Source organism: Poromitra crassiceps (genome assembly GCF_964638095.1).
Source record: "Poromitra crassiceps genome assembly, chromosome: 2".
Taxonomy (NCBI): Eukaryota; Metazoa; Chordata; class Actinopteri; order Beryciformes; family Melamphaidae; genus Poromitra; species Poromitra crassiceps.
In genome coordinates, this window is record NC_139624.1 from 82,703,543 (window position 1) to 82,724,872 (window position 21,330).

Below are 21,330 nucleotides of genomic sequence, written 5' to 3' on the forward strand. Positions count from 1 at the left end.
TCGCTGCTGCCAACATTTTGTATATAGAAGCATTAGTTTGTCAACAATTCCTACAACACCCCAGCATATACATGAAACAGAAGAAAGGGGTGGGGGGGGGGGGTAAAATAATACAAATTAATGCAAATAGTAATTCCTTTATTTAGAGGTTAAAAAGTCTTACAATATAGAGCTCCAGAAAAGATAAAATTCTTCAAAGAAAGGAAAACATGCTTATACTACAGTGGAGAGGACACAACTCTCCTTGCATGCAGAGGGTCAGAGCTTCCCCTGGGTAGAGTGCTGTTTGAGAGACCATACTTAAACTTCCAGACTATCAGGCAAGCTTCAAAATCTAGTAAAGGTCTAGGTGATGACAGAAGCTGGCTGAGGCAGGAAGTTTGCAGACTGGTTTTCTCCTAGGTGGTCACATAAGGTGCCAAAAATAACCAAGATACACCTTTGTGTTTAGAGACATACACACCGTCTAAAGAACCGCCAAAAGTGCAAATTCAGATGCACACAATCATTAAATTGCTGAAAAATGTCCAAATGTGATTCCAACCTGTATTATTCAGTTAATTCACTATTGTAAACTTGTGAGGCAGCTGGATTCGCGCAAGATTATTAGAAAACATATGGCAGCGCCAGATTAATTGTGGTGTGCTCTTCTCAAAAACACACCAAAATTCTCGACAATTCCTACTCCTCTCATATAGTGATTCCATCTTTCCTGCCTTTGCAGCAAACCCAGGAGAACCTCTGAACCATACGCCATCTCAATGTAAAAACAAACAGTTGAAGGGGAATTAAATTAACAGGCTGAAAAACAAAATTGTTCAGAAAATTGTGAGCAGTGACCATCTCTTCCCACCACCTTGTAACCGTTCAAACTTCTTTAAGCCCATAACTGAGGGAGCACATTTGTGCTTTTCACCTCTGGACATGTCAAACCAACAGACTGGTCAAACTCCTCCCATAGGTCCCAGGGTTCAGGTGGTGAGGGAATGGAGTCGTGAGCGTTCCACGTCATGAAGCATCACTCCAAGGATACCAGCTGGGACTCTGCGTGTCAATGACAGTCTTTCAAAGACTTTCCCGCTTCAAATCAACTGTTTTCTTTCCCTCAAACAGTAAGGATATGTCCCCATTAGCTTTATAACCACATAAAAACAACTCAAACACAAACAGTATGATTTGCAAACAACCTTCCCCCTCCCCCTCCACCGAGTCTTAAAACTGCAAGTTGGCAGCTTTGTCAATAGGAGTACTTTTGGATTCTGAGCTTTTTGTCATTTTCAATTACTGTATCTAAATGAGGAAAGGGGGCGATAAAAGATGCAAAATTAAGGGGACCCCTTTGCAAAATAAATGCAGCCATTTTTGTACTTTAAATTTGTTTTCTCTTTTTAACGTCCTTTGAACAAAGTGTTGAATGTGTCAACCCTGGGGCATTTGTCACAGTTCTGTTTCTGTGGAGGCAGGCACAGCGGGCACAGCTGTGCTCTTTCCAAAAGCCGTGCCCCTACTCTGCCTTCTGAAGCTCTCCAGTAGGGGGTGCACATGGGCTGCGCAGACTCTTCTGCAGCACATGGGCATCTGCAGGCTCTATCCTCTTGTAGTAATTCTTTTTTGTTTCAATGATCTCAAAGCCAAACTTCTGGTAAAAGTCAATGGCCGACTCATTGCTGATCTGCACGTGACTGTGGGGAAAAGAAAAAATAATTCTAGTTAGTGATAGCACAGTTAGAAATGGTTACAATTTCTAAGTCCATTGGATTTTGTTTTCTATTTTTACTGGACATCCATCACATACAGTATACTCTCTACCATTACAGGATTAGACACTCACAGGTAAATGTTGTCAAAAGTACCATCCTTCTCACAGATGTTTAGCACATGATTCAGCATTTTTGTACCTAGAAAGAGACCAAGGCAAAGTTTTGAAAACAAAAAGCAACATAACATCATAATGTGCACTACAGTGTGTTGGATCATACGTTTAGTAAAATGCACAACAAATTCACACAATACAAATGCAGAGTTGCATACCGATTCCTAGTCTACGGTAGGGTGCTAGACAGCCAAGTGTCATGATGTACAGTCTCTTCTGGTTCTGGGAGTGGTCCACTCTACAGCACACAGCCCCCACTGCAATGTCATTGAAGTACGCTACAAAACAGTGAAGAGGAAACACAGAAACATCACCAACAGACAGGGAATCCATAATGTCCTGTGTCCTTACTTACTTAAACCCTAGTGTTAGATTGGAGAGTGCAGTGAAATAGAACATTAGCTTTGAGCGGTCTGATTAGATTATGTCTGTGATTAGGTTGGCACTAAGAGTGATTTTAGCATTAGATACTGAAGAAAGTGGTTTGTTTTTAAGAGTACAGACAGACCATGCTTTGTTGGTTTGCCCTCGAGCAGACGCAACTCGGCCGTTAAGCGTGCTTGTCCATCTGCGCATGTGCACAAACGCAGCTCGGCTGCCTCGCCCGCTCAATTGTGCGGCGCGTGGAGCCACCGGCCGCCTGATTATAGTATTGAGATATACTTTTTTTTACCCAGAGATAGCAAAGTGGTTCAGGCCATCACATCTGGAATAACTGTGTGGCCCCACCAGACTGAATCCTGCTAGTGTGCATTCTCTATGTCCCCCCTGTTCTGCTCCTCTTTCTAATCTCACCATCACTATAAAAAGTAAACTGCTAAATGCTATTTCAAGGAGAGATTTGAAGTGATCTGGGTTTATGAAAAAGTTACATGAGTGCAGTCTCTCACCTAGCTTTGCAAGCTCTCCCACTTCCAGTACATCTTTGTAGAACTTGTCGTTGTAGCTGACAGGGAAGATGACCTGGTTCAGGCGTTTCAGCTGCTTAATGTTGTGGGGCGTAACATCCCCCAGCTCGATCCGGCTACTGGAACAAGAGCAAAACGGTCAATGTATAGTCAGGATAAAAATACATGAATGAACCACACTGTAAAACAACAAACCAGATGAAACTGCAGCCTCCTGATTGATAACACTGACTGCTGAATATGTGGGATCTGGCTTACGTATTTCACAGGTAAGGTTTTCCAAACCCACCACCTGGATTCAGTTGGAACAACTATAGTCCCGGCTGCCAGACAATTAGCTCCACAATATGCATAGAGACTCAGCTGAGTAAACTATAACCAGTCCAGATGCACAGACAGCTAAATTCCTGCTGCCTCATAAATGCCAAATGCCATTACTAGTGCCAGACAAAAACACCTACAACACAGATGTACCACAACATAAACATCTGAGGCAAATGACTCTGTGATTCTTGCCTCTGTGTTTCTTACAGTATGGTGTAATGATTTGCAGCTGCTAAAACCAGCAGTTATACACTATACTTATTTTCTCCCTTGGATGATATTGTGGGAAGGTGTGTAGATTTACATCTCGACACTAACACAACTCTCCACTTGACTTGGCTGAGTTCAAGGTGGTATTTTTAGGGTGACTCCACATGCAAAACAGATACAACAGCTGTTGGTCACGTGTGTTGTTCACCGGGATGTACCAGCAGTGACAGCAACACAGACTTGCCAACATCAGACAAATTCAACCATGGACATCTGTGTCATCTAACATTATAATAAAATTAAAGTTAACATTCAACGTTATCGCAGTCATATTTTATCTTCAGGAACTTAAAATTGCTCGTAGAAACGATGAGGATTACATACTGCTAACGTTACTTTGATAGCTAAAATAACTATGAGCATGCTGGCAGTAACTCTGGAGTTGACGTAGGAAGTAACGACAAATGAGACCCTTGCCACCTGACCAGCGTTAGATGGATGGCAAGTGTTAACTTGGCTAGTGGTTGACTAGCTAGCTAACTACAGAAGCTGCTGCTTACTTGAGCTATTAACTTAACGTTACAGCTAATAATCACGTTAACTGAGGTCCTAGTTTGAGCTATTTAGGTTGACCAAAGTAGGTTAACTGGCTTGGCTAACTGGCCAGATCTTCAGCTCAACAGTGATAGCTAGTTAGCTTAGCTTTCTCGCTAACTAAACAGCGAACCGACAGCCAGCTTGAGTTGACGAGCAAGCTCAACTCAAAAGTGTTTCAGTCACAGTGCAGTTTTTTTTGTCCAACATCATAATGAAAATAGCTTAGCTAGCTAGCTAGCCTGGTCGTCTCCTCCCCGCCTCCCCCTGTTGAAAAAAGAGACATGAAAAACTTTACTCGTGCTAGCTACTCAATCATGTCTCTAATGCTTATACTCACCCTTTCATTGTAAACCACTGTTATTCCTTAGTTTCGATGGGATGGAAGTTTAGAGTTGTTTTTGGCCAAAGAGGGGGAATTTTGAAAGAGTTCGGGTGGGGGTTACCTCCCGTTTTACCCTCCACATGTAGCTAGTTACGATGGTTGCAGTTAGCTTAGCCGCAGCACTCCTTCTCCACGACTGTGTGGAGACTGTCAACCCTGACCTCCGCATGCGCATGCGCACCACCCACGCGCTGCATGCATTCTGCAACTACAGTACTTTCGTTTTGACACAGATTTAATCAAAACATAATTATTTGTGGAAAAATACACATTTGGACTGCACCCTTTTTATGCATACACTACCGTTACTCCGAAAATAAAATTAAAAGCTATTAAAATATATAGCGTTAGATAAGAAATTGAGATACATAAAGCCACACATACATAGACCATTTGAGAGCTCAATAAATAGCCTTTAATTTTTTTAGATGCAATTAAGATGGAGTAAAGAAAAAAAGAAGAAAAACAATTCGTGGTTGCGCCTCCATTTTGGCTCAAACGTCACGTTCACTATGATGAGGTAGGCTAGGGGGCGGATCCAGAATGGAAGCTGTGTTGCAGCGGCACGACAGCAGCAGTGAATGAAGTCAGCTGATCACTGTCCGCTGCTGTCACGCACTGCATTTCTCTCTCTCGAGGCAAGACCAAAGACACTAAAACTGCCAGTTCCCATCCAGAAGGTAACGTTTCTATTGTTGTCTAAATATATTGCACAACACAGACACCAGATGTCACTTGAATATGTGTTGATCGGGAATTAATGTATCCCATTGCGACAAAATGGTAGAGCCAGCGATTTTCTGCCAGGCCAAGACCCGTCTTGCTTGCCTGTGTCGTTGAATGTCGAATACTCTTCAGAGCTAGCTAGTACGTTATTCTTACTGCACTGAACAAATCAAACCAAACCTAGTTATGTGGAAAATGTATGCTAGGTCATGTGAGGGACTTCACATTGTATATTATGCTTGCTGTAGGCAACCTTACAATAGCAAGATCTAAACATCAGACATTTTCAACAGAATGTCATTCATTTAACGTTTAATGGATTTAAGTTTGGGGATATGGATGACAGAAAGCCGTGGTCACTATCTCATGTGAGATATGTCGTTATCGTTCATCGCTCGCATTCACACCTATCTGCGCAGTAGCCTATATGAATGTGTATGACCTGCTAGCTTAGCTGTATTCAAGGGGTTTGCAATTAACATCAGTGTGTCAGGACAGTGCTGTGCATGGCCATCTCACTTGTATGTAACATTTTTGAGGAGGCAACTTTTGTTGTTGCATGGACACCAAAACTAAATACCTGCATCTCGTTCAACTATTTGTCCTCTTGCTCAGACATTAAAGAATGGGCATAGAAAAGCAAAAGTCAGCATTTTGTTTTCTGTCGCAAGCACCAGCAATCATTTTTCTTGTATCTATTTTAAAAAAAATCAACCGGTCTCTGGACTGATTGATTTTGACAAATAACTTACAATTCATTTCAATTACAAATTCGTGTGCAATACAAATTCATGTGCAATACAAAGCTCAGCACTGCTGCTACTCATGCACCCTGCACATATTTTGTTAAATAGCACATTTTTAGGCTACCACACTTGGTTGTTAAAACGGTTGATATCTTTACAGGCTGTTAATACTGTTTATATCCGTTAATATCTTTGCATCTTTTTATATTCTTTATTTGTTTAGATCTTATATATTCTAATTGTTTCATATGTTTGTGCACCAACCACACCAAGTCAATTTCCTTGTATGTGAAAGCAGACCTTGGCGAGATAAATAATCTTGATTCTGATTCTGAAAGGTTGGTAGGCGTATTAACGGCTTCAATCAATATTAGAGTAAAGAAAGGGAAAAATGATATTGAGTATACCCCATTGCCATTTTTGTCTCTGTGTTGCTTGGGGACTGATTTTCCAGGATTTCCACACAGTCATATTTCTAACTTCCCAATTTTGCCCCACTCTAGTTTTCCACTTCCTTAAACAGCAGCCTCGTCGAGTGGGGCCAGCCAGTCATGTGCCAGGATCATATGATGAAGTGTCATGTATATTGTTCCCCAGCACGCTCGGCACTAACTCATGTAGCTGGAAATTATTAACAGGCTAAATGTGTAATTGTTGTCTAGAATTATGATATGAGAATCAGAATTTGATTGTAAAAGCCTGTAAGGAAGGCTGTAACAAATACTACAGTACAATACAGTATGTTGCTGTAATAGAAGGATTATTGCAAGAATTAACAAATGTAATATGTTTTTGTTTTGCAGCTCAGAATTAATCAAGCAGTGGTCTGTCATCTGAAATAGACTAAATCATGGGAACAATAGGCCTAAACATTGTTTTGCTACTGTATCTTATCTCCCCTCTTTGCTACTCTTTGGAAGCTCTTTTACAAAGCTGCAGGGCTATTTCAGTTGTTAGGTGGGGAAGTCAGAACAACAGTTCATTAGATCTACACCAAGAAGGGGAGTTGTTGGATTATAATCTGTCAATGCAGTTAACAACACCGCAAATCAGATGAAATGAGTCCCACAAGGGCAGTATGGTTTTCAGACAGGGTTTAAAAACACATAATGTATTATTACCACAATAGCATGAACGACTCCCATTCTGCAATATTATGTTGGGATAAACATTACTCTAATGTGGTTGTCTGTGAGTGGTTATGGCAAGCATCAATTTAAATGTGTCTACTGTTTGTAGACTGCAATAATAACAGTTTTAAGTAAGTGAATTTAGACCAACAGAGAGGCCTGTGTGTTCCATCACTCTGCCACAGGAACAGTGTGCTGCTGCCCCTTTCGGTGTCTTGGTTGTAGTTCCTGCAGAGACCTATTGGTGGAGCTGCCTTTATCCCTGCACAGATGGGATATAAGCAGCCTAGCTTAAACAGGAAGATGTGTAAATCTGTGGCAAGGACAATAAAAGGGCATTAGAATTAGAATATAGTGTGTTCGTCCATTTGGGTTTGAGACCAAGAATGAGTGATGATGTGGGACATCGAAATCAACCTGCATTTGCTGCTGAGGCAGATATCATAGGATGAAGCCGCTCTCTTTAATGCCGGCACAGACCTGCAGTCGGCTGCCTGTGGGGATCGACTCCTGTCACATCCGAGCCGATGACAGATTGTGTTTGTTTCTGCTGCTGCTAGAGTGTGTAGGATAGTGCAGGGAGGATATGTGACACAGAGAAATAAGAATTACTTACAGATATAGGAAAATAAAGAGTTGAAATCCTCTGTGGTCCTGCGGGAAACAATTCTAAGTCTCTGTATGAAAAAGGATGTACAGTATGTATGTGTCAAGGAGAGAGAAAGAGACATAAATATATAGTCAGTGCTGCTGTTGTGGGATTCCCCTCTAATGTTAGCCTGCTGCGTCACACTTGCCTCTCTTACTGGAGTTTATAACTGAGGAGGGAGGGAGCTCCAGGATGCTGCTGAGAGTCGTGAGCTGTGATGTTGCTGTATCTTCCTAGTGGTTTCCATGGTTACAGTGAACTGAAGGGGGTGCCACCACTAGGGGTGGGACAAAGTATTGAAATATCGATATATCGTGATACTTCCCTCTTGATACATTATCGATACACTGGCACCTGTATCGTGATACCGTATTGTGATGCCATATCGTGGCATTTTATCCTGAAATGTGTATTTTTTGCATTCTTTTTTGCATGAATTTTTCCTGTAAACATAATTTACACAGATTGAAAAGATTTTAGTGAGACATTATTTTGTATCCTTCCTTTAAACATTTTGACTTCACACGTGGAGTCAAGAACAAGTTGCAGTCGGTGTCGTGTGTTAAAGAGGCAATATGCAGTCTGCACTTTGTTCTACATTGTTTCAGGTCAATTCTATAAATTAATAGATCATTCCTGCTGTTTGCCTCTTTAGGGGTATATTTTCCTCTTCAGTTACACAAATATCGTGATGTATCGCAGATGAAATTTCTTGCAATGTATCGATTATTGCAGAGTCGCTGTATCGTGATCGAAAGCCAAGTATCGCGACAGTATCGTATCGTGAGTCACTCTGCGATTCCCACCCCTAGCCACCACCAAGGTACAAGCACGTGCTTATAAGTGATGTTCGTAAATGGATTGATGTCTTTAATTTCGCAATGAATGAGTTCAGCATGCTCATACTCACCCAGTCAATACTGACCCAATCCTCAGATAGGACAGTCACTCTCTTTGTGGTCTCAGATTAAATTGCCTGTAAAAACAGTAATCAATGCACTTTAGCCACAGTGGTTTAATGGCTCATTATTGACGTTCTCAGTAAATCAAATATAGCATAGATGGAGAGGTTATGTAATGTTGTTGAAAGAACATTGACGAGAAGGTTTGACCACTGCAGCAACTTAAATTCAACAATTATTGGGGAAAGTGATCTCTCCTGCACCCTTCTCTCTTTTGTTCACTTTCCTCTGGCCTATATTTCTGTATTGATCATGTTTCCCTCACAAATGTCCTCTCTTGTCTTTACAGTCACACTGAGCCTGTGAAGATGGACATGTCCAAGCTGCCCAAGATCCGGGATGAGGAGAGAGAGAGCGAGTTTGGATATGTGCATGGAGTCTCCGGACCAGGTTACCACCATCGCCTTTATCACACTCTTCGTCTTCCTACAGCGAGATGTCAAGTCTTCAAAATGAACACGGGGTTCCTACTACCTTGCTTGTTTATCTACGTCCAACCCTTTCTTGACCGTTAATAGGTTTAAGCTTTCATATATCCAAAAAAGATAACACATATGCTGCTAAACAATATACAGTCCACTTCTGTACCAACAATACTTACGTTGGGAGGAGATACAAGATGGAGTACTTTTGAAACTCTGTGGTTTTGTGGGACAGTGTCATTTAACTAGGGTTGGGTACCAAAACCCGGTATCACTATGCCCAATTCCACAGCAGCTAGTAGCGCGGTCCCGCTCCGCTCGACTCGACTTTTGGTCTCATCCCACCGTCAAAAACCGGCCCAGCTCGGTTTGATTTTAGGCCGAGTCGTGCTACTTTTGGTCCCTGCCTCGTCGGGGTACTTCGGGCTGGCGAGTAGGTCCCAAATGGTGACGTAAAACTCTGATGGCTACTGATTGGTCAGAGAGAATCGTGTTTACTCTGTCTACTGACTGTCAATGCAATGCTGGCGGCTGCATACCAGTTTAGTGGTCTTACCTTATCTTCTGTTATGTATATTTCCATCAGTATTTTGTGTCGCTGCCTTCACCTCCAGTGAAATAAAATCGTGGCGGGTGTTCAATTGTCTGAGAAAAAAGTCCGCTGCTCGCTCAGGGAGCTCTGTAGCTGAGAGGAGGCTGCAGCGCTCCGCTAGGCCGCAGCGGGTGTTTGGAAGCCCCGGTCTTGCCTGGTGAGAGGCTGCGGGGTAGAGGCTTCACTCTGTTGCACCTCTCCCGTCCCCGCACAGCACAGCACATGCCTGTGATATCATTCTCTTGGCCGATTGTCACATTTGCCCATGTACACTGTAGGTCATTTAGAGGCACCAGTATTTCATAAACAGTTTAAAAGTTCTGTGGATGGATTTAATTGTAACGTTATGTTATAGCCGAAGGACAGATATGCGGTCGCTATTTTTAGACGACCAGCTGTGGGCGGGGGTGGGTGGGGGCACATGATCCGCGGTGGAAGCAAAACGTCAATAGGGCTGATACGATTAGAGCCGAGTGGTGACGAGCTGTACAGGGCAGTAAAATGTGGTGGAAATGAGCCATACCGGTACGTTTACAACCGGTACTACCGGTACCGAATTGCAACGAAGAATTAGGTGCCTCATTTTGGTGCTATGCCCGAGCTGCTGAGTGAAATATCCCTCCAGTGCTTCAAAACCAGCGCCGTATGCACCGTCACTAACATCATCGTTTGGAGCGCGCAAGTCCCAATTGAAATCCACATTTAATAAAAATAATAATAATAAAAAAGTATTGATTCGTTTTAGCACCGATATCAGAAAAATACGAAATTATACCCATCCCTACGTTTGACTGTATTTCGTCTGGCTGTTTACCTGGCTGGTTTTTCCTCCCCCCTCCCCTCCAGTGGTGACAGCCACAGCCATGGCAGGAGCAGCCATGTACGAGCTGGTTCGTGTGGGACACTGCGAGCTGGTTGGAGAGATCATCAGGTTGGAAGGGGACATGGCCACCATCCAGGTCTACGAGGAGACGTGTATCCTTTTGTTAAGTTACATTCCATCTGTTCTTTGACTTCCCTTCATGTCACAGCTCCCATCTTGGGCCATTATGTGTTCCTTCTCATAGGCCTTCAAGTGAAAAGCAGCCATATTATGATCGATGCCAACTCTGTGTGTGTAGTGTAGTGCTACTAGTTTTAAGTTTGTCGCGTTACTCTGCCTCTACCCAGAACCAATGCACATAAGAGGATGGTGATGTATAGAGCTGTTGCATCTTGGAATTGCATACCTCTAAATATCGTAAAGTAATTTTTTATTATTATGAATAACGAGATAACTTTTTGTCATTGATTTATTTAGTTATTATTGTATGTTGCGGTTGGAGCCTATTTGTGTTGTAATTTTGCTGATATTGAGAATGTATTTCTGTTAAGGCATTTTTTTCAAATTTGTCCTTTGTTTTATTATTGCTCCAATGTTTTAAGTTATGTGTTTGGACCCCAGGAAGAGTAGTCTTCACCTCGGTGGGGACTAATGGGGATCCATATAAAACAATAAGCATACTGAAATGTAATATACTGACTGTAGTATTCAACCGTACCCATTTATTTTTAAACCGGCCTCCTCTAGTGCATTGTTTTACCTTAGGATGCATGTTTACACACCTACATTATTCAGTATATGCATCATCTGGTGGATATGTAAAAATTCAGACTCCTATTTTCCTGAGCCCGAGCACAGCTGGTGTGTCTGTGGGAGATCCTGTGCTGCGTACAGGGAAACCTCTGTCCGTGGAGCTGGGCCCAGGAATCATGGGCTCCATCTTTGACGGTATCCAGCGCCCCCTAAAGGACATCAACGACATCACACAAAGCATCTACATCCCTCGAGGTGTCAACATCGGAGCCCTCAACCGAGACCTCAAATGGGAGTTTTCTCCCGGCAAGAGCCTGCGGGTACATCTCTGTTTAACAGTTTCCAGACTTCAGAGTTTTCCCCCTCGAGTGCTCCAATCATTCAGTTGATTTCATCTATGTCTATTATGTCTATTATGATCTATGTCTAGGTTGGCAGTCACATCACAGGGGGAGACATCTATGGGATGGTGTTTGAGAACTCCCTCATCAAGCACAAAATCATGCTGCCCCCAAAAAACAGAGGCACCGTAACCTATGTGGCTCCCCCCGGAAACTACGACGTCACCGTGAGTTCCTCTCACCTCCTGCTGCAGCTGTGCTTGTGTGTTGACCATTAAGATGTTGCTTCATGTTAACGGTGTGGTGTCTTTAGACTGTCGTGAGACAGGTTAGTTTTACTCTATGTATTGTTGCAATTAGTAATCCTGCTCATAAATTGAAAGTCAGCCCTCGATCGAAGCTTTTGACGGAAAGTTGGCTCAGTGGTTGGCACCACAGCAAGAAGGTCCTGGGTTTGAAGCCCGGTCCATCCTAGGTCCTTTCTGTGTGGAGTTTGCATGTTCTCATATTGGTTTCCTCCCACCATCAAAAACATGTATGTTAAAGGAGGACTTACCCCCTAGATATGTATTAGAACAGTGATTTGAAAATACCTATGGAAAAAACCAAGAAATTACATATACGGTACTCTTGTCTATACTGGACTCTTTGGCTGTGTTCAAGTCCAGATTTTTTTTCGGAAATCGACGCCATTACAGTTTGCCTACTGCCTCAAAAAGAATTTATTTGAGAGGGGCCATATCTTTATAAATATCAACAACTAGCCAACGATGGTGGCCTGTTTGGAAAGAGCTTTGCTCAAAATGGTTGAAAGTTATATCAATTTGGTAATTCAGTGGCGAACTAGAAATTTAATTATTTTTCTGCATGTATCTCTATGGAAACTACTCAAACTACGTTACGAGAGCAAAGTGACATGGGCTCGTTAACAGCAGCACACCCACAATAGGACAAACCTCTCGCTCTGGGGTAACACAATGCGAGATTTCTCCACGTAATTCCCTCGTCTAACTAGAGATAAACCGCGCAATGAAATCCGTTTTTAATTTGCGTTTTGGGGCTTTTCGTGATTCTTGTTAAAAGTTACTGCAGGCAGGGCAGTGTCAGACCTGTGAAGAGCTCCGCCCGCGCGTCCCCGCTGCCTGAGCACACAGCAGCTCGTGCTCGCGCTCTAAAAGGCAGGGTGCCTACGAGCTGCTGCGTGGCCGCAGAAAGGGCATCAGACTCGGTGTGATAATCCTCTAACAGCATTTGAGCTTATTCAGGTAAGATATTTATAATGTAATGACACATTCAGCGATAAACTGTCTACAATGAAGACATATGTCAAATATGACAACGTGGTGTTCAGTATTTTAAGAGCACAGGAGCTACTTGCCTGATCAAATCCATTCCGCGCAGCAAAACACACACACAGCGAGTCCCCCCCCCCCCAGTCCCCAGTCGCTGCTGACATTTCCTGAAAAGTTGGCGTTGCTTGTACACAGTGACGTTATTATAGTAGCCGATGTGTTTAGACCAGCTTTGTCACGTTGTCACGTCGTAGTATAGCGTTATATTTTACATGTGCGCTGCGATAAGATTTGTTTGCGGAAGGATGAAATTGAGGCTCTCACTTTGATGCTGGGCTCTCGGAGCTGATTGCTGCAAACACACAATAAACCCCTCCCTCCCTCCGGGCAGTCAGTGCAGCAGCTCTGTGTCCCCAGCGAAAAGGGGCACAGAAGACCACCAGTCGTCCTTGAGAGGATTCCAGCATTCGTTGTCTCTCAACCTAATTATATGGAATTCTGGACAAAATCATATCTAGGCTATAAAAAATAAAAAATAAGATTTACATGAGACCAAATCTCATCATAGGGCCCCTTAGTATGAAAAAGGTTGGGAATGATTTACTTGCTATGTCCTTCCTTTTATGATTATAGTGGCGTTTATTGATAGTATTGTGTTACATAGGAGTTGGTAGGAAAATAACAGGCGATTGTAATAAATTAACAGGTCAAGTGACATCATGGCAATAGGCTTGGAGTTGTGAGGAGCCGAAAGGGTACAGGGGGAGTAGGGGAGTAACTATCTTGAAATCCCATAGTCTTTGGTTCACCATGACGTCATGACGTGTCAAATATCCCATTCATTTGAGAAAAAAAAAAAAAGCAGTGTTACACCCTTAGAGGGCGCTTATGCCAGGTATGCTGCTGAAAAATGATACAAATGGTAAAATGGCAACAGTTTGGTGTCAAATGTGGAAATTTTGACCAGAATTCTTCACACATCACCCCCAAAGTCATATATATTGGTTAAAAGCTGAAAAAAAGTGTTTTGGAGGTAAGTCCTCCTTTAAGGTTAATACTCCTTAGGAAGAATAGAAAGCGCACACTCTGGCTCCGATGCAATGAGTTTAATAAAAAGACAACGTTTCGGCCTGGTGGCCTTTGTCAAGTCATGAAGGCCACCAGGCCCAAACGTTGTCTTTTTATTAAACTCATTTATTAAACTATTCTTCCTATGGATTCTTGTCCGGCACCGGCACCTCACGGTGAGATTTCACGGCGTGCATTCTCTCCATTTTTGACAAAGGTTAATACTCCTGTCAGTGCCCCTGAGCAAGGCACTGGCAATCGAACTTGAGTTGGTCAGGGCTGAGAGGAGTTACGCCCCTCAGTCCTCACAGAGCATTGTAAAGCCCAACAATGGAAAGTCCAGTTGGGCTCATCTGAGGATGACCTAATGATACGTGGTGTCTGTGTGTGTCAGGATGTGGTGATGGAGTTAGAGTTTGAGGGGGTGAAGGAGAAGTTCACCATGGTGCAGGTGTGGCCCGTTAGACAAGTGCGCCCCGTCACAGAGAAGCTTCCCGCCAACCACCCACTGCTGACTGGACAGAGAGTACTGGACGCACTCTTCCCGTAAGTCTCTGACCCTCCCCTGGTGATTTCTTCCTGCCATAGACATTTCTGGTACCAAGTAGGACTTCTAATGTTTATGTTTTCTTTACTCTCCCTGTCTCCTTTCCTCTCTGTGCAGGTGTGTGCAGGGAGGAACCACAGCCATCCCAGGAGCCTTCGGCTGTGGTAAGACTGTCATCTCCCAGTCTCTTTCCAAATACTCCAACAGCGACGTCATCGTCTATGTCGGCTGCGGGGAGCGTGGAAACGAGATGTCAGAAGTACTGCGAGATTTCCCTGAGGTGGGTGAAGATAGTCGTGGTGTTTTGTGACTGACTGGCGTGACTTGGATTGGCGTTCTAGACATTTGATGATGAGTGTGTCTGGCCAACAGCTGACCATGGAGGTGGACGGGAAGACTGAGAGCATCATGAAGAGAACAGCGCTGGTAGCCAACACTTCCAACATGCCTGTGGCTGCCAGAGAAGCTTCCATCTACACGGGTATCTGCCAACAAGTCACATGGCTCACAGAATACTCATTAACCTAAGTGGCCCTGGGACACTTTGATAGTTCAAAGTTGTTATCTAATCACATCTTCCAATCACAGAACAATGAAGTATAATAAAGCATACAATGAAAGCATTTTAAAGCCCCATTATGTAGTTTTTCTATTTGGGGAAACTGCGCTCCCACATTTACAGATGCTAACGCTTGAACTTGAAACAAACAAACACATTGTATATATAGATAGATAGATATATTACTCATTCACCCTCTTTAAGAGATTGCTTGTAAATGAAGTCAAATGAATTGTGTGTCTTGTCAGGGATCACGCTGTCTGAGTACTTCAGAGACATGGGATACAATGTGAGCATGATGGCCGACTCCACCTCCCGTTGGGCCGAGGCTCTCAGGGAGATTTCTGGCCGTCTGGCTGAGATGCCTGCTGGTACGTATGGATCCTGCTGGGGAGTATTAAAACCTAAAAGCAGATAAAAGCTTCCCACAGACACAGCAAGGAATTTAGTATTGAAGAAACTACAGCGCTACTTGCTACCTGTGTTTTCTTCATTTTGTTTTCCTTTTTGATGCTTGATTTCCCCACAAGGTGGAGCTAGTACCTTTATTGTACAGTATTTGATCTGAGAAGCCAGTATGGTGATGCAGTATTCACCCCTCTCATCGCATTTGTGATCATAAACTAGTACAAAAGCACAAAATAGTAGTCAGATGTGTGTGTGTGTGTGTGTGTGTGTGTGTGTGTGTGTGTGTGTGTGCACTTGCAGACAGTGGTTATCCTGCCTACCTTGGTGCTCGTCTGGCCTCCTTCTATGAGCGTGCTGGAAGGGTGAAGTGTCTGGGCAACCCCGAGAGAGAGGGCAGTGTCAGTATTGTGGGAGCGTGAGTACTACTTATTATCACTAGAGGGAGTCAGTGCTCTACTTATCTTCTATGGTATGGGCTATAACAAAAACAGAGTTAAAAGATAAGGCCACTTTTAGGCCAATGTTTTTTTAATGCATTCCTTACATCAACAAATCCTATGAAAATAACAAAATCAATATTGCGGTTCCTCTACTCACGTTACTTTCGGACTTCCCACGTACCCTTTATAGCTGTCAACCCAGAAGTCATTGACTCCAATTGTAAGCTAAAAACCTTGAAATACAGCTCACAAAGACATAGTTTCAATTTTAAGAATCACTAACTCTTTCCACGGATGCAGGCTGTTGTAGTCACAGGGAACAAATTCTTCATTGCACTGGGGACCATTTTCGGTGCTACGGAACTACTTTCCTGAGATCGCAAACATCTTTACAGCCGGCTTATCAAGTTGTTGAAGGAAAGATTTGGCCGGCCCGGTGCATCGTGATGATGAAATATGCTGCCCAGAGCAACAGCAGGCTCTTTGACATGTTTTTAATTCAAAACAAATCTTTAATACGATGGAGTTCTGTGGCTGCTGGGACATGGTGTCATTGGGCACCAGCTACATTACATAGACGAGGGTTGCTGGCAAAACCAAATCATTGCTGACTTTGTTGTTATTTTCATATGATTTATGATGAGAAGCAATGCATTTAAAACAACGTATGTTTTAAACTGATCCTTTAAGTGATGTTAAAATGCTTTGTGTCTCCTCAGTGTGTCGCCTCCTGGTGGCGACTTCTCTGACCCTGTCACCTCAGCCACCCTTGGTATTGTACAGGTACATGATCACACTGTGTCATCCTTATGAAATAGATCGGCTTTGTTTGTTTGTTTGTTTGGTTCCTAATAGGGATGTTCATTTTGAACAATTTCCATAATCGAAAATCGGGAAAAATTAACGATCAATTATCGATTATCGATAGCGTAATAATAATAATAATATATATACAGTATATATATATATATATTTTTTTTTACTCTGGTCTGGTAATAACGTTGCGCGTTCTCGGCCAGCTATAATGGCGATGCCGCTGTGTAGTAAGAATATCAGACACTAGTGCTGTGGCCAGGTAAACAAACATGTCAGGTTACATGATGTAAGGCAATCGGCGTCTTCCAGCTTAGCTGACAGCACAAGAGTCAAATCAACAGGCCTTAGCCAGACCGCTGGGTGCGTTTGTTTGTGTCCCCGGCGCATGCCGGTGTGAATTCCCCATGTTTAAAACAGTTTTGTTGGCACAAAGGCCCGTGCCCAGCCAGAAAACTAGAGACTATATGAAGCTCCACCTCACGTTAGTCGGCTGTGCAATGGAGTGGGGCGAGGAGGAACGAATTCCACCCAAACCTAGTACGAAAAAAATAAAAAATAAAAATAATAATAATAATAATAATAACAATAATCGATCCAAATTCCACATGATCGATTCAATTCCTTAACAATTGATGAACATCCCTAGTTCCTAACATGACCCCCTTCCTTTCCTCTCTCAGGTGTTCTGGGGTCTTGACAAGAAGCTGGCTCAGAGGAAACACTTCCCCTCCGTCAACTGGCTGATCAGCTACAGCAAGTACACTCGTGCTCTGGACGAGTACTACGACAAGCACTTCCCTGAGTTTGTGCCTCTGCGCACCAAGGCCAAGGAGATCCTGCAGGAGGAGGAGGACCTGGCTGAGATTGTGCAGCTGGTCGGAAAGGTAATTCTGACATGGTTTCTTGTCTCAGTGCCAGTGGTTTGATTGTCGGACGAGTAACTTACATTCACATCGACATCTTTAATAGGTGTCATTTGAACTGCATCCCTGACCTGCATTCATCATGACAAAGCTATAATCTCACGATCAGGTGCTTTGACAAGGGACAGGCGATTGGTTCAGGTTTATTTTTTCACAGTAATAAAACTAAAACAGAGTGATTGAGTGATTAACAATCAAGTACAACGATCAAAAAGGAACCCCCTTTCCTTTTTGATCGTTGTACTGATGTATTAATGCTGATGATCATGGCCCAGGTGATCTTGTTGTCACTCTGAGCCGTGATCATAATGTAATGAGAGCCCCACGCACACACCTGATTGTCGTTGTAACAGGCATCGCTGGCAGAAACGGATAAGATCACCTTGGAGGTGGCTAAGCTGCTCAAAGACGACTTCCTGCAGCAAAACGGTTACACTCCCTATGACAGGTAACTTTATACCTAGCTACTCACTTATTTAGTCCCATTTCCTCACTGTCCAGAGGTCAGCGAGTCCCAGGGGTGAAGAGTGAGGTGTCCTGTGAAATGTGGGGTGGAAAAAAGCTTAAGGGTTAAGAAGAAGAAGAAAATCAGTTACCGTAGTCGGGGCGTCTGTGTAGTGTTGAAGTAAAGAGACCCGGGTTCACTTCCCGGTAGTGGTGCTTCCGGCTTGGTCAGACGTTCCCACAGACACAATTGGCCGTGTCTGTGGGTGGGAAGTCGGTGGGGTATGAGTCCTGGTCGCTGTACTAGGACTATTACTCTGGTCGGTCAGAGCGCATGTTCGGGGGGTGGGGGGGGGGATACGTCCTGCCGGTGAAACTCCTCGCTGTCAGTTGAAAAGAAGCGGCTGGCGACTGCACATGTATAGGAGGCAGCCTCTGGGGAGAGTTGTTGAGTTGTTGACAACTCTCCCCAGATTGGCAGAGGGGGTGGAGCAACAACCCACAAGAGCAGGGGGAATTGGCCAAGTACAATTGGGGAGAAAATGGGAGAAAAAAACTTGATAAAAGAAATTTCAATTACCGTAAATTCCGGACTATAAGCCGCGGCTTTTTTCCCGTTTTTTGGCCTTTTTTGGCCCCTGCGGCTTATATAACGGTGCGGCTTATCTATGGATTTAAAAAAAAAAAAAAAAAAAAATCTCTCTTTTTTAGCACTCTTTCTAACTATAAATCCACTTCTGTTTTAATTTCCTCTCTTGCCCTCTTTTAACAACATAACATAACATAACATAACACAACACAGGTAAGCAGAAAGAAAAAGACGAAGCAATCACCGCCATGAATGAGGAAATGACTCACCTGCTGGAGGCTGGAGATACACGGCTTGGGCTAAACTTTTACTCCGTGAAACACTATCGATTAAGTCCGACATCGCTCAGAGGTTTGAGCAGCTTGAAAACAAGTTTGAAAACGTGCAGAAGTCCATCCACTCAATCACTAAAGAAAATAAGACAACCGTGAACAGAGTTTCTAATGCGGAAAAGCGCATCAGCGCACTGGAGGACAAAAACAACACAGTGAGTCCGAAAGTGGATAAAATGCAAAAACAAATCGAACCCCTGCACACGCAGGTTGATGACTTAATCAGCAGGAGTAAAAGAAATAACATTCGCCTGATCAATGTAAAAGAGGGAGCTGAGATTGGTGACATGGACGCTTTCGTGGCAAAATCCTGTGTTACATCCTGGACCTGAAGGAAGGCGAGAAACCACCAGAGGTGGACAGGGCACACCGGGCGCCTCGGCCACGTCCAGACCCCGGCCTGCCACCGAGGGCCATCTTCATCTGCCTACTCCGCTGGCCCGACCGTCAACTCATCCTCCAGGCTGCGGGGAAGAAGCCCCTCACCTGGGAGGGTACGCGCTTTTTCGTCCGGCAGGACCTCTCCGCGTTGGTGCAACAGAAACGCGCAACATACAACAGCATCATCGAAAAGGTTAAAGTCAATGGATATCGCTTTGGCGTACTGTACCCAGCGAGACTCGTCATAACCATTGATGGACAGCAGCGGAACAAGAGCTCAAAGTGAAACTGCCGAATATCTTTTGAGTTGGACTGGTCAATAGTACTGTGAGTAACTAAAATAAAAAAATAAAAAACGGAATTCTCTCTTCTTTAGCACTCTTTCTAACTATAAATCCACTTCTGTTTTAATTTCCTCTCTTGCCCTCTTTTCGCCACACCGCGGACACTGTGTGCACTGTAAAAAAAAACAAAAAATACCATTAAAACACCCGCGGCTTATAGTCCGGTGCGGCTTATACAGTATAAGAAAAAAATAGTCAACTTTGAAGGTGCGGCTTATACACCGGTGCGCCTTATAGTCCGGAATTTACGGTAGTCACAGAATCTTTTTTGTGTACCTCCTCAGGTTCTGAATCTTTTTGTGTGTGTACCTCCTCAGGTTCTGTCCCTTCTATAAGACGGTGGGCATTCTGTCCAACATGATAGCCTTTTACGACATGGCGCGGCACGCGGTGGAGACCACGGCTCAGAGTGACAACAAGATCACCTGGGCCATGATCAAAGAGCACATGGGAGAAATCCTCTACCGGATCAGTTCCATGAAGTTTAAGGTGTGTGTTTTTGCCTCCAACAGTTTCCACAGGTCTCTTCTTTCTTGTGATTACTGATTGTAAAATTTTACATTTAAAAAAGTTAAATTACATCTGATAGTTTTTATCTATAATTGTATTTATGTGTGTCTTTTATTAACACTGCAAGTTCTCCATATGCATTGGCTGGATAGTATTAGCCTGTTTAGCTCGAGTTTGCCACAATAAATGTAGTTCCTGAACGTTGAGATAAGCCAATTAAACATACTTCTCAATAATAGACAGATACCTCACATCGTTTGAACTGTACCTGATGTGGTAAACTCCACCCGTCAGGTACTCCAAGCACATGAATGAAAACAAGCACTATGACCTGAACCCCTTGTTTGCTTTGCATGTTGTTCAACTGTGTGTGTGTGTGTGTGTGTGTTGTTTTTCTGTGTTGGAACAGGACCCAGCAAAGGACGGAGAGGCTAAGATCAAGGCGGATTACGTCCAGCTGTTGGAGGACATGCAGAACTCCTTCCGCACCTTGGAGGAATAGGCCTCCACCTCTCATCTCTGACCCCTCCTCCACCCAACAATCACATTCCACCACCTCCCAAAACCTGTGCCCCTTTGTGACTGATAATTGTGAGCTTGTGTGTGTGTGTGTGTGTGCAGTTCCATGTGGAGGAAAAAGAGAAAGATGTACTGTATTCATGATTATTCGTTGCCTCACATAGGCTTACTCTGGGTCCTCTGCATGGTCATCGATCGGAGAGTGTGCGTGTGCATCGTGTGTGTTTATGTGTGTACTTGTATGTATGTATGTATATACGTATGTATGCAAGAGGGATCTCTCCACCCCTTCCTTTCTTTCTTGCTGTTTACATGATTTCTGTCTGTAGCCGTATTTGGTCTTCCTGAAGACAATTGTTCCATTGATGTAATTGTCAGTCATAGAGCATATCTGTACAGAAGATGATTGAAGATACATTAAATAAGATCAGTCTATTTATTGGCAGCATTATGACGTGAAGGCTTTGTTGTTCTTTCTTTTTGTTTTTATGATCGTTTCAAAGCTGTGCAGTGTTAATGTATTTGCTGTGTGAATGTGTAAGAGTCGGACTCCGACGCTCAACTGTCCAACACTTACATGTTCCTCCCAAAGAATTAAAATGTGGGGGAAAACGTGATGTGTGTGACTGTGTGGCTTCATTGTCTCCACTGATGTTACGTTGCTTACACTTCTTGTTCAACTGGTTTCTCTGCATATCGCTCATACTCTGGATGGAATCT

At 43.4% G+C, this 21,330-nt stretch overlaps 2 protein-coding genes across 3 annotated transcripts; one reads left to right on the forward strand and one right to left on the reverse strand.

Moving 5' to 3' along the window:
- Nucleotides 1-127: 127 nt before the first annotated feature.
- Nucleotides 128-4,432, reverse strand: naa50 (N-alpha-acetyltransferase 50, NatE catalytic subunit). Of its 2 annotated transcripts, none has more exons than XM_083654074.1 (5): nucleotides 4,250-4,432; nucleotides 2,764-2,897; nucleotides 2,032-2,151; nucleotides 1,832-1,898; nucleotides 128-1,682 (listed from the first exon to the last, which is right to left on the reverse strand). In XM_083654074.1, the coding sequence occupies exons 1-5, from the start codon at nucleotides 4,255-4,257 to the stop codon at nucleotides 1,505-1,507; spliced, it is 507 nt and encodes a 168-aa protein (XP_083510200.1). In that variant the 5' UTR covers nucleotides 4,258-4,432; the 3' UTR covers nucleotides 128-1,504. The 2 variants fall into 2 exon arrangements, with proteins under 2 accessions (XP_083510200.1, XP_083510199.1); XM_083654073.1 differs by having other exon boundaries at nucleotides 2,764-2,900.
- Nucleotides 4,433-4,856: 424 nt separating this feature from the next.
- Nucleotides 4,857-21,227, forward strand: atp6v1ab (ATPase H+ transporting V1 subunit Ab). Its single transcript, XM_083658144.1, has 15 exons — nucleotides 4,857-4,974; nucleotides 8,797-8,897; nucleotides 10,368-10,496; nucleotides 11,203-11,417; nucleotides 11,528-11,665; nucleotides 14,193-14,344; nucleotides 14,463-14,625; nucleotides 14,718-14,826; nucleotides 15,153-15,275; nucleotides 15,613-15,727; nucleotides 16,472-16,535; nucleotides 17,249-17,452; nucleotides 17,845-17,939; nucleotides 19,899-20,070; nucleotides 20,501-21,227. The coding sequence occupies exons 2-15, from the start codon at nucleotides 8,816-8,818 to the stop codon at nucleotides 20,591-20,593; spliced, it is 1,854 nt and encodes a 617-aa protein (XP_083514270.1). The 5' UTR covers nucleotides 4,857-4,974; nucleotides 8,797-8,815; the 3' UTR covers nucleotides 20,594-21,227.
- Nucleotides 21,228-21,330: the final 103 nt, after the last annotated feature.

Excerpts from the sequence above, each read along its gene's own strand:
- naa50 (XM_083654073.1), bottom strand. Across the intron at positions 2,152-2,763 it reads GGGAGAGCTTGCAAAGCTAG|CGTACTTCAATGACATTGCA; the intron begins GTGAGAGACTGC and ends ACTGTTTTGTAG. Across the intron at positions 1,683-1,831 it reads ACTTTTGACAACATTTACCT|TCACGTGCAGATCAGCAATG; the intron begins GTGAGTGTCTAA and ends TTTTCCCCACAG.
- atp6v1ab (XM_083658144.1), top strand. The coding sequence starts at position 8,816 with ATGGACATGTCCAAGCTGCCCAAGATCCGGGATGAGGAGAGAGAGAGC. Across the intron at positions 15,728-16,471 it reads AGTGTCAGTATTGTGGGAGC|TGTGTCGCCTCCTGGTGGCG; the intron begins GTGAGTACTACT and ends GTGTCTCCTCAG. Across the intron at positions 16,536-17,248 it reads CCACCCTTGGTATTGTACAG|GTGTTCTGGGGTCTTGACAA; the intron begins GTACATGATCAC and ends TTCCTCTCTCAG.